General features: G+C 45.6%; 1 protein-coding gene across 2 annotated transcripts in view; it reads right to left on the reverse strand.

The window, feature by feature from the left end:
* The window catches only part of DIAPH1 (diaphanous related formin 1), a 170830-nt gene that overhangs the window by 120825 nt on the left and 37177 nt on the right, over window positions 1–12828 (reverse strand). The window contains exons 2-4 of one of the 2 annotated variants that reach the window (XM_077825214.1): window positions 4513–4539; window positions 3494–3652; window positions 2199–2300 (exon numbers count right to left, since the gene is read on the reverse strand). In XM_077825214.1, the coding sequence (XP_077681340.1) occupies window positions 2199–2300; window positions 3494–3652; window positions 4513–4539 (288 nt within the window). The remainder of the gene's footprint in view (window positions 1–2198; window positions 2301–3493; window positions 3653–4512; window positions 4540–12828) is intronic. The other variant, XM_077825215.1, reaches the window with a different exon arrangement.

Genomic DNA, 12828 nt, shown 5'->3' on the forward strand with positions numbered 1-12828 from the left:
CATTCTGCACTTGCTCAGCCTATAGTTGAACAGCTCCTGACTACTATCCAGGCTGCCTGTGTATGGCTTCATGAGCCATGGCATTAAGGGGTAGGCTGGGTCCCCAAGGATAACTATAGGCATTTCAACATCAGCAAAGGTTATTTTCTGGTCTGGGAAGAAAGTCCCTAGCTGTAGCTGTTGAAACAGACCAGAGTTCCTGAAGATGCGAGCATCATGTATCTTTCCCGGCCATCCCACGCTGATGTTGGTGAAACGTACCTTGTGATCCACCAGTGCTTGCAGCACCATTGAAAAGTACCCCTTTCGGTTTATGTACTCGCTGCCTTGGTGCTTTGGTGCCAAGATAGGGATATGGGTTCTGTCTATCCCCCCACCACAGTTAGGGAATCCCATTGCAGCAAAGCCATCCACTATGACCTGCACATTTCCCAGAGTCGCTACCCTTGTAGCAGCAGCTCAGTGATTGCATTGGCTACTTGGATCACAGCAGCCCCCACAGTAGATCTGCCTACTCCAAATTGATTCCCAACTGATCGGTAGCTGTCTAGAGTTGCAAGCTTCCACAGGGCTATCGCCACTTGCTTGTGAACTGTGAGGGCTGCTCTCATCTTGGTATTCTGGCGGTTCAGGGCAGGGGAAAGCAAGTCACAAAGTTCCATGAAAGTGCCCTTATGCATGCGAAAGTTTTGCAGCCATTGGGAATCATCCCAGACCTGCAACACTATGCGGTCCCACCAGTCTGTGCTTGTTTCCTGGGCCCAGAATAGGCGTTCCACGGCATAAACCTGCCGCATTACCACCATGATGTCCACATTGCCGGGGCTCGTACTTTGAGAGAAGTCTGTGTCCATGTCCACATCACTCTCCTCACCTACTCACCTGCTTTTGCAGGATCTGGTTCTGCATATACTGCTGGATAATGTGTGTGGTGTTTAGAACGGTCATAACTGCCGCGGTGATCTAAGCGGGCTCCATGCTTGTCGTGGTATGGCGTCTGCAGGAAAGCAGGAGAGCAGAGTGGCAGCGGAAGCGGCGGGTGGATGACGATGCTGACAGCAATATGAAGCCCGCACAGAAAAAGGCGTGAAATGATTGTCGGCCGTTGCTTTCACAGAGGGAGGGGGAGCAAGGGGTAGCTGGCAGCACATGATGCAGTACGACTGCTAGCTGTCATCGTCTCCTGGGTGCTCATGGTGCTACTGGCTGCGAGAGCAGCCTGAGGCAGAATATCCCCCCTTAAGGAGTGAACTCACAACCCTAGGTTTAGCAGGCCAATGCTCAAACCACTGAGCTATCCCTCTGCCAATATTCCAGGCAGGACTGACTCTCCATTAGACAAAACTTAAAGAAGAGAATGACCTGAGTCACTCCCATTGATGTCCAGGCGCCCATGACAGACCTCACCAAGGTCTGCCAGGAGAACCCAAGAGATGACGAGGAGGGCTACCAGTTGTAATGCACCATCTGCTGCCACAAGGCAATGAGCTGCTGCTGTGTAGCAATGCAGTCCCACGTCTGCCAGCACCCAGGAGACGTATGGTGACAGTGAGCTGAGCGGGCTCCATGTTTGCCATGGTATGGCATCTGCATGGGTAACCCAGGAAAAAAGACACAAAACGATTGTCTGCCGTTGCTTTCACGGAGGGAGGGCCTGACGACATGTACCCAGAACCACCCGCGACAATGTTTTTTGCCCCATCAGGCATTGGGATCTCAACCCAGAATTCCAATGGGTTGCAGAGACTGCGGGAACTGTGGGATAGCTACCCACAGTTCAACGCTCCAGAAGTCAGTGCCAGCCCCGGTACTGTGGATGCACTCCGCCAACTTAATGGTCTTAAGTGGGGGCACACACAATCGACTGTATAAAATCAATTTCTAAAAATAGACTTCTATAAATTCAACCTAATTTCGTAGTGTAGACATAGCCTGAGAGTTCATTGGAAAACTTAAATTAGCAAGTAAAAATGAACTAGGAAGTCATTGGGATGGTGGCTGTGCATCATTTGTGCACAGTCTTTAGGGCTTTTATTGTTAATGTATATTTCTTTCAAATTGTTCATGAGATTTGTGTTTCATGTCAGATTTTCACTTAAGAACCTATGATGTGAGGAGTTCTTTGCAGTGTTGCTATACAACACCATATCCCTACCTCCCTCAAAGCAGCTTTCTGTACTCAGAGCAAGAGTACTCACAGCTTTAGAAGTATGTAGATACTGGGACACCATCTCCCTCTTGATTATTATGTCCTTCTCCCTCAGAGGCTGCTGCTTCTCCTCATTCAGATTCATATCAACCTGTGGAAGAAAAGCAAGAAAATGTTCAGTTTAGCACAGATTCCCTGATGCTCGGAACATCCCTCACACAGAAACATCATTTGCTACATGGAACACAATCTGCTCAAGGCAACAGGAAGCTTGCAGCCCAGCCACAGCAAGCCCTGAAACGTGGTTCAGTGAGCACATATCAGAATCTCAGAGGGAATAGCCTGCACTTGTGTTTAAATCCTGTCAAAGGAGACCCCTGAGATAAGAAGCAGACAGGAGCAGTCTCCCCCATCCCCTGGCACACACTTCCCAAAGGAGATTATGGTGCTCTGAGGAGAGCTAAGAGAAAGTTACCTCCATCACAGGGGGATGCTAGCATTCCAGTGGGACAGAGAGGAGCCCCCAACTCCTAAAGGGGTTTGTGGAGCCCAGTGGAATCTCTCAGCATACAATTTACGAAACCAAGAGCCAACCGACTAACCACAGAAGTTCTCTGATCTGCAGAGCTGCTTCTGTCACAATGATTAAGTAGCTGTCAACTGTCAAGCAGTGATACCTTCTGCTACTTATTATCCAGTCTGGGCTCTTAGGGTTTCCAGTGATGTTTTATTCAATGGAACGAGTTAGCCTCCTTCTCAAGATGTGCCTGTCTGTTTCATGTTTGCTGGGTTTTAATTTGTTGTAAATTTAATTGCTGTAAAGTTTGCCAATAACACAAACATCTGTGTAGCAGCAAACAAGGAGGCGAGAACTCAAGAGAAGAGGGCCCAGAGATGAAGATGTAACCAAACAGCAAATCCCAAAATATTAAAGCAAGTTTATTTTCATCTTCTCTCCTTAATCCTGTCTTACTATCACTCCTAAAGTACTAAAACTGTTATGGGGAAGGATTGGGACTGAGAGGCAAGAAGGAAGAGGTCTACACAGGAAAACCCTGAGAACCATTGTCTTATACTATCTGTGAAAAATGACAGGCTAAGGAATCAAAGCAGACCACCCTTCATTGGAGAGTTGTGAGGAAACAGAGCAGGCTCTACAATGGTGATGGAGGTAGGAGGTGTAGGTTGACATAAGGCATCGTGGTTATGAGGTGTAACACCAGTCATCTAGGATACTAAGAGGCACTACAGTCTCCACCTCTTGTCCTGGAAAATGGAAGATAAACACCCAGAGAGCACACAGTGAAGGAAGGAAGGGCATTTGCATTGGGGTCATTAACTTACCAGCATCTGTTCAAAGAGGCCCAGCACATCCTGATCTGTGATTTCCTGTAGCATCTGGCCCGCACTAGGAACATCCATATAGGAAGCAGAGGAATTCCTATGAGCAACATTGGATTTTTCCTTCTCCTTTTTTATCCGCATGCTAGTGAATCGCTCCAGCTAAGTGAGAGAAACAGAAATCAAACTCAGCACAACCTCATTTCGCACCTCTCAACTCCGGTGATCACCCTCAACCACACATGCTGTCCCAAAACCAATGCCAGGCATACTACCCTAATTGCATTCCTATATTTGGCATTCCCACGCTTGCACTGCTGGCAATGGATAGAGAAAGCACAACCGGTCTGGGGGTACTTCTGACACCAAGAGGCCGTAACTTGTGATCTGTGGACCTACCAGGTGCACATTAGTAGGGAAACTTTTGAAACTTCACAGACCAGAGACAAAATTCTCTGTAGACCCTCGAAGTGGTAGATAAGGGTTTTTGTACCCCTGGAGCACCTTTACTCAATGTGTCTGACAAGTCACACACTGCAAGGTTAGTCAGTGTTCTCCAGATGTCCATGCACCATCACCGGCAGAGGATAAGTAGAAATCTGCTGGTACTGCTAATGCCAACTCCCATGTGAATTCAATGCCTCTCCAGGGAAATCTAAAAATCTAAAACACCAAAAACCTGGGTGCCAACAAACAGGGTCTATCCCTGCAGTCAGCAGTCTTGCAAAGCCAACCCTCTGGAAAATGCCAGTGTTCAGATTGCCTACTAAACCAGTGCTTATGAGGAAAGAGTCAGCAGAGCATGCAAGGTCATAGTTTGAGAAGCAGAGTTAGAGAATCCTAGAGAAGCAAATGCCTTATGAGAGAGACAACACACACAGAGCAGCCATGTGACAGCAAGGGCTGAAGCCTTCAAACAGTAAGACTAGAATAGAACAGGCAGAGGAACCAGAAACAGCCAGGCACAGGAAAGTTACAGCAAGAAGGAGACATCACATGCAGAAGAAAACCACCATCCTTACCTCATCCGCCATGAGCCGCTTCAAAGTCTGTGGGACAGAAAGAGGAGGGAGAAGAGGAGAAACAAATCAGTGATACAAGTCACACCTCCAAACACAGAGTGTGTGAGGGTGAGAAGAAAAAATGGGTAGTGACAACCCAGCTTGTTCCACTCCTGTTGAGAGTGAACAGAACACAACAATGCCAAACTCCCATATCCTGCACACTACCACTGGGGAAAGATTTAACTCACCAATGCAGACATACAGCAGTTCTACAGATTTGAAAGATGAGAGCATGAGCAGTGGGAAGCAATTACTGCACGAAGCACAAGCTTCCTTCTCTTTCCTCTTTGACTTAGTTTTGTCTCATACTCAAACCTTTTCTAGTAATGCACATTGACTCAAGACTTCAAGAATTCCTTTTGGGGAAAGCAAAACCAAATCCACCATATGGATCTATTCCCCAGCCAGAAGGGGACAATCTATTCCAATATATGATTCCCTCTTTCCTTACAACAGAAGACAGAGGTATGGCCTTATCTCCCATCCGGGACAAGGGACAGGATTAATTATGCTCTCACCAGATGGAGGGACATCGTTGCATGGTGGGACCATTACTAATCCTGTTATATTGCAGCCCTTGCTCCCGATCTCAACAGCCAAGACAGTTTGTTTTAGACTTGGCATTGTACATAAGAGGAATGGCCCAGGCAAAGGAAAATCGGGCCCTTTCAGTTCAATCACGTCACTGACAACCACAGGTCTTGCCATCCCCTCAGCTTTGTCAGAAGGGGATCTGCCCTCTTAAAGGGCACGTTGGACCTCAGTATTCCATTTCAGGTGGAATCCTGGTTTTGGGTATGTGCGTCCCAGAATATACAGGTGATGACTTCAGAAGCTGGGACAGTTTGCTTTCAAATTATTAGGAATGTTAAAGAGACACCAAGTTCCCTCTCTCCCTCTCTGCCACTCTACACAGACACACAAAAGGTTGAAACTAACTACCTGAATTACCTATGACCCTTCCTCTGTGGATCATCAGGGGTGTTTAGCAGATATAAAGAATGGATCACAATGTATTCCATAGGGGCAGGCCACCTTAATGCAAATCCCCTTTCAGGACACTCCATGACAGGTTCTCATCTTTTCCCATCTTTAACTGAGGGAGTAATTCTGTCTGAAATGCGAAGTTCATTACTCTTGCTCCCTATTTTTTTTATTATCTGCATCCAGAATCCACATGACTGTAATTTCCACTACTGCAGCTTTTTGATTTGTCATAAACCAGAGACTCCAGCAGAGGGCAGAAAGAATCAACATATGGGAATAACAAGGAGCAGATCTGCTGCTGCTCTAATGACAGAGAGTGTAACAACACAGTCAATGAAGATCAGGCCCCCTGGAAACAGATGTTAAGAGCATCACAGAGAACGTGGATTATAGCTCCTTTCCATACCCATCCCTTGTACTACAGCATCAAACGCAGAATTGGGGTAAAAAGAAAAGGAGTACTTGTGGCACCTTAGAGACTAACCGATTTATTTGAGCATAAGCTTTCGTGAGCTACAGCTCACTTCAGTGCACCACAATTTAAGATAATGCCATAAAGATGAACCACCTCCAACATATCACATAGTTTAAACCCTTAATAGGGCTTTGGGATGGCCCACACTACACACAAGAGTTCCCTTCCTTCCCATCTCCAAAAGTTATCCAAAGATCACATGATTCTGAGAGAACCAAGACAAAAGCTCCTTTGACACCACTAAAGGTCCCTAAAGGGCTCAACGTATTTCAAAACTCTGCAGCTGTGAAATTCATCCTTTGCTGTTCAACTGTACTCCAGAACCTCAGCTTTCATTTAAAAATTTTTCTACTAGCCCTTATGGCTGTAAAAATAACCTTGAAAACATTATCTGAATTTAACCAACTCAAATGTCTGCAGAGAGCCTGAAGAAAGTAACTTTAAGAGGTGTGAACTACAATCCTTCATCTCAGTCAGGGCACCATGGACTTTGATTCTGTGGTTGTGCTATTTGGCATTTTCTCAAGATAATTGTGTTTGCCAAGGAATTTCCTCCTTGTGCTGCAGCTAGGCAGCTGATATTTTGCATTCTCTCTCTCTCTGCCCTCCCAGGACCTGCCTGGAGCCACCTCTTGCTCTCCAGCTGTTTCCCCACAAGAGTGAGTTAACTAGATTACAGGGCACACTCCCTGCTTTTCTGTTCCATGGAGCCAGAGCTGGAATCCAGCTTGGTCAAGGAACAGAGGGAGCCACGTGTGTAAACTGGTATGCTGGGCCAACTGCAGAACAGCAGAAGCGACCCAGGGAAGTGAGCTGCTAAAGCGGATTACAAATTCCCCACTTCTTCATCACACATTGGGATGGGAGAAGGAAGCTCTGAGTCAGGCCACCTGGACAACATTAAGGCAGCTGAGGCCCAGGAAATGGATCTGGATACTTAAAGAGTATAGCAAAAAGCTCAACCTCAAAAAAAATCTCTGTTGAAAATAATCAGATAGTTTTACATCAGCTGCTATTTTCAACTCTGAGCCATAGCTGTGTGTGTTTGAGTGGGGGTGATGATGAAGGATGTTTCATGGTGACAGGATAGATATTGCTGTGAAACGTAGACGGTGCTGTGTGGAAGTTGCTCCCATTGTGCAACAGAGTACACACCACACCAGTACCAGTTACATGTTACCAATATTCCTAACTCCCTCACCTTGGGGGAGTTCCAATGGCAGAGCAAGGAGGCATTTTGTAGGGGCCTTTGCAAGGTAAAGGGAGGCTACTCATCTGTAACTGGAGTTCTTCAATAGATTTTTGCACATTCTTACCCTTAGGGCATAGCAACAGTACAGCTTGTATGGTGGAACCCTTCAGTAGTAGTTAGTACCTCTTGCAGCACTCTCACATCCCCTACCCCTCCAAACATTTGAAGGCAGGGCTATAAAAGTGGGATGTGGCATGTCAACCATTTTAGTTGGAGATGACAGAGGTCTATAAAATCATGACTGATGTGGAGAAAGTAAATAAGGAAGTGTTATTTACTCCTCAGAACACAAGAACTAGGGGTCACCAAATGAAATTAATAGGTAGCAGGTTTAAAACAAACAAAAGGAAGTATTTTTTCATACAACACACAGTCAACCTGTGGAAATCTTTGCCAGAGGATATTGTGAAGGCCAAAACTATAACAGGGTTCAAAAAAGAACTAAATATGTTCATGGAGGATAGGTCCATCAATGGCTATTAGCCAGGATGGGCAGGGATGGTGTCCCTAGCCTCTACCAGAAGCTGGGAATGGGCGAGGGTGATGGATCACTTGATGATTACCTGTTCCGTTCATTCCCTCGGGGGCATCTGGCATTGGCCACTGTCAGAAGATAGGATACTGGGTTAGAAGGACCTTTGGTCTGACCCACTATGACTGTTCTTATGTTATGTGCCTTCCACCACCTCGTCAGATCCAAAGCTGAAATCAGGACTTTTAGAAAAAGGGGAAGGTGGATGGGGAAGAGTGAACGTGCAGAGGTCATCTTGAAGAACTCTGGTTATAGATGAGGAACATTCGTTTATTCCTGAATGGCTTCCACACATTCCCACTTTTGAGAGTTTGGCAAGCAGTTCTCCCCCCTCTGGATGGTGGGATGAAGAGACCTGGTTATACAGAGTGCAATACCGCTTTACCAAATTATGCATCAGATCTACCTGCCAGATCTAAGGAATGTCATATGAATATATGATTTGAGCTCCTAATTGCAGCTCTACGGTTTCTCCAATATGGGGATATGTCTAAAACAGGCCATGTAAGTGACCTTCACTCCTGCTGAGTGCACTCTAAGCCATCCTTGAAGAAGAAAACAGGTGTGTTTATAAAAAACAGAGTCTAACCCACTTGGAAAGTTGTTCGGTTAGACTGCCTGACTTTTACTCTTTTCCTCAGAAGAGAGGAAACAGTCTAGGTAATCTCCTGTATTCTTTAGACCTATTCTAAAAGGGAAACACATCAAGGTGTGTAGTGATGCTTTTCATCTCCTGAGCGAGACCTAAAGAAAAATGCAAGTTTATGGACTGATTGAGATGAAATTCTGTTATCACCTTAAAGAAATTTTGGGTGTGGACAAAGAACTACTTTATCTTTGTGAAAGACCATAGAAGTGGGGGCGGAGGGGGGGGGGATCAGCCATGAAAACGTGCAGTGTGCTCACTCTTCTAGCAGAAATAATAGTTACCATAAAGGCTGTAGAAATTGAGAGGTGAAGCAGGGAACATTGTTCCGCGGGTTCAAAGGGAGGTTTAATGAGCTAAGTACTAGAGGTCCCATGTCAGTGTGTGTTTCCTAACCAAAGAGTAGACGTTCATTAATCCCTTCAAGAATCTTTTTACTATATTGTGGCTAAATACAGTATTTTGCTCAATTAAGCTGTGATGAGCTGAGATGTACTTTTACCAACAATAAGAAATGCCCAAGGATTTTAAATGAAGTAAGTACTACAGTATAGATTGAATAGGCACTGAAGCTAGGTTTGTATCACTGTTGGTTGTTCACAAAAAGAATAATTTTCCACTTATGATCACAGCACAGACAAGCTGTCTGCTTCTTGTAGTTTAACAGAATCACCTGTACTTTTCCCAAGCAGGACAGCTCCAGATCTGTCAAAGTCCTATGGTACATGCTGTAAAGTGGAGAGTCTGGGTTTGGATGACAAATCCAACCTCTCTGCTGGGTCAACAGGTCTGCAATTGTGTGGAGAGACAAATAAACCTACAAGTGGGAACCACCTCTCCCCACTATGCCCAGAAGTGTGTAGGGGAAACTCCAAACACTCTAGGGGCATTGGGACCCATGTGGCCTTGGGACAAAACTACAGAGCGGAGCCAGCCACAGCTCCATGTAGTAGGGGCAGAAGCAACCAAAACATATCTTTGGTCCTTTAGACACAGAGGACTTTCTACAGTTTTAACTGGACTGTCTCTGCCCTGCACTGATTGGATGTTTGCTCCAACCTTCCTCTTCCTGTGTCTTCCCTTCACACCTGCCCCCTTACCCTTTTCTTCTCTGCCCTGCCCCCTTCACTTCCCTTTCCGTTCAGCTCACTCCCCCTCCTAACTAAACCCAACTAAAATTTTTTTTGCTGAAATAAGAATGACCTCTGCTGTCATTACATAATTCACTCTGCCTGTGTGTTACACTCCCTCCCCGTGTCAGTATTGTCCAGATAGACCGGGGTGACCGACCTGCGGCTCTTCATAAGTTAATATGCAGGTCCTTGTATAGGTACAGACTCCGGGGCTGGAGCTACAGGCGCCAACTTTCCAGTGTGCCTGGGATTGCTCATTTCTCAACCCCTGGCTCTGCCACAGGCCCAGCTCCCACTCCACCCCTTCCCGCGCCCTCCTTTGAGCCTGCCATACCCTCGCTCCTCCCCCTCGTCCCATCCCATCCCCAGAGCCTCCTGAACTCCATGAAACAGCTGATTGGGAGGTGCAGGCGCTGATGGGGGGGCTGCTGATGTATTAGTGTGGCTCTTTGGCAATGTACATTGGTAAATTCTGGCTCCTTTTAAGCTCAGGTTGGCCACCCCTGAGACAGACTGTAAGCTCTTTGGGGCAGGGGCCATCTGCTACTCTGTTTGCACAGCACCTAGCCCCATTCTTGGTTGGCTCTAAGGCACTACCATAATAAACATGATTAATAATAGCAATAGGTGATAGTTACGTTCTTGCACAGACCAAGGCACTCAGAATAACTTTGTCTTCTTTGACTGTCCACAAGAACTCTCTGTATTACAAGAATTGGGGGTGAACACACAGAGAACTACTCTCCCAGACTAGAAGAAACACATCCAACAGGGTCTGGTTATCTGCTCCTGCACTGGAGCACTGATATTTGGAGTTGTGTCTTGTCGCAAATGAGTCTCTCTCTGTATATCTCTCTAGTAGATGTTATTTGCTACTGAGTTCTTAAGTGACTCTTGTAACAATCATGCAAGACAAGGCTCAGCTGATCTGACAGTGCATTACCCTTTCCTAGAAGCCATATCAGAAGAATTGAAGGATGCTCTCAAGGTATGCTTAGCAACTGACCTATCTTTGGTAATAAGGGCTTTGGAAAGTTTTATCTAGTCTTCTGGCCATGACAGGAAAAAAGAGCTTTTTTCCTTCCACAGATCTTATTGGTTTCTGGACATTACTAGCTGATACTTTGCCACTTTAATGCCCAGTGTGACAGAAGAGAACATCTTTCTATCCAGAGCACCTAGCTTCTTACCCTCTCTATTGGAAGAGTAAGAGTGGACTCCAGTCCCTTTAGCTCTTTGAAGGGCAGCTGCCACTGCCAATGAAGCACTCAGGAGGCAGCTAGTATAACTTGCTCTTTTTTTTTTTATTAAAGAAATTCCTTATCCAGATGCTGGATTTAGCTAGGTATTTGTTTGCCATCTGTAATAACCTGCCTAAAACTGGCAGTGTAATCTTATTCCTAGAGAGTGAACCCAGCATATAAAAAAACCTAGGTGCGCAGTGTCCTCTAAGGTTTCCTAAGGGATGTTTAAGATAGTAGCTATCCTTCCTGAGTTTGTGAAATTAGAGCATATTTTCTGCAGGGGCTGAAGTAGTAGATGTACCTACATTGTTATCCAACGAAGTTTGAACATCCGGATCTATTGCTATATCCAGAGGTTCAAAAGGCTCTTCTAGTCCTTCTTCAGACAGTATGCCTGGGACAAAAAAAGAAGACTGTCCCCTCAGGACCAGTGAGTGAGATTGCTGGGTTAAGTGAAAAGCCAAAAGGTGTATAAGACATTTACCTGGGGAACCAGTAGGGAGTCCTAGAGGGAGGGTCACATATCTCAAGAGAGGTTTACATAGCTTAAGAAACAGGTTTTGCCTTGTATTTTTTTTTTCCTTTCCCAGAGAAAGAGGAGAAACTGCTTCACCACCTTATCCTTTTTTCCTTTATCTGTAAGCAATGAGGATAACATATTCTATGCTACACAGAGGGTCCCATTGTGAAGACGGATCCGAATTATGGGTGTTCCAGGTATTTTACACAATGAACCTAACTCACTACAGTAAACAATGTCTTTAAGGAAGCATTGGGGACCTTATTGGGCTTACAATGAGGTTCTGAACATGGAAATGATGGCCTTGGATTCAGGACATGGTGTTGATCCATACTACAGGTTTGGCTTCAAATACCACCCTTTGCTGTGACTCTGACTTCAAATGCTAGAGCCCTATGGGTACTCTTTTGCATTTCTTCAGCAAGAAGCAGCTCAAGGACTGGATTGTTAGCTCTCAAAGACTGGCTCTTTCAGCAGAGGCGGACACCTGTGAGGTCAAATGTTTCTGTTTGGTTGGATCTGATCTTTGCAGATTCATAGTAACCCGCACTGGTGTCTGTCTTCTTCACTGGAACTTTGCAGGGCTTTTTGAACCCTTCAAGGGTCGGAGCAAGGCTGATCTCCCAGCACCTATGGGTCCCTGTTTCGGGCTCAGAAGATTTAGCTGCTAAAGTTTCCTGCAATTATAACGCTCACAGACCCCAGTCGTCGGCGGATCAAACTGGGGACCTCTGTAGCTTCGTGCATGAGCCTCTACAGCATGAGTTAAAAGCCAACTGGCTCTTAGCTAAAGCTGTAGAGCAGACTTATTTAACTCTCTCTAAATGGTCTCAGTGCCACTAGATGGGACAGAACCCCATACCCAGAAGGTGTGTGGGTTACACAATATCATAGCTTGGAGGAGATTCTGATACTCCTTTCTGGCCTTAGGGATGAAGGTGCTGTATATGAAGCAACAAGGAGGTAAATAACCTTCCCACATCTAGACCTAATACTACATGTGCATTCAAAGCAAGAAAAAAGGCAGGGCTACAGGCACATCTCTTGAACCCTGATTTCTTTTTTTATTGTTATTATTCTGACATATCAGAATCAAGGACCTGTGCCAGGATTCAGATCCTTAGTCGAAGAGAAGAGAAGAGAATAAAAATTGAAGCTGTGGCACAGGGAACAATCCGTTCCAATAAATCCAGGTCCAAAGACATAAGAACATAAGAACGGCCACGCTGGGTCAGACCAAAGGTCCATCTAGCCCAGTAACCTGTCTTCTAACACTGGCCAATGCCAAGTGCCTCAAAGGAAATGAATAGAACAGGTAATCATCAAGTGATCCATCCCCTGTCGACCCAGCAAGGTTCCTAGTCCAACTGCAGTTGGAAGGAATGGAGGAGGTTGGCAAATAAAATTATTTTTTAGTTCCACCCTCTAAACATTTGTAGCTGTGACAACACCTCAAAGGTCCAAGCTGCATCTTTGTCACATCCC

Source organism: Eretmochelys imbricata, chromosome 8 (assembly GCF_965152235.1).
Source record: "Eretmochelys imbricata isolate rEreImb1 chromosome 8, rEreImb1.hap1, whole genome shotgun sequence".
In the NCBI taxonomy this organism is placed as follows: domain Eukaryota; kingdom Metazoa; phylum Chordata; order Testudines; family Cheloniidae; genus Eretmochelys; species Eretmochelys imbricata.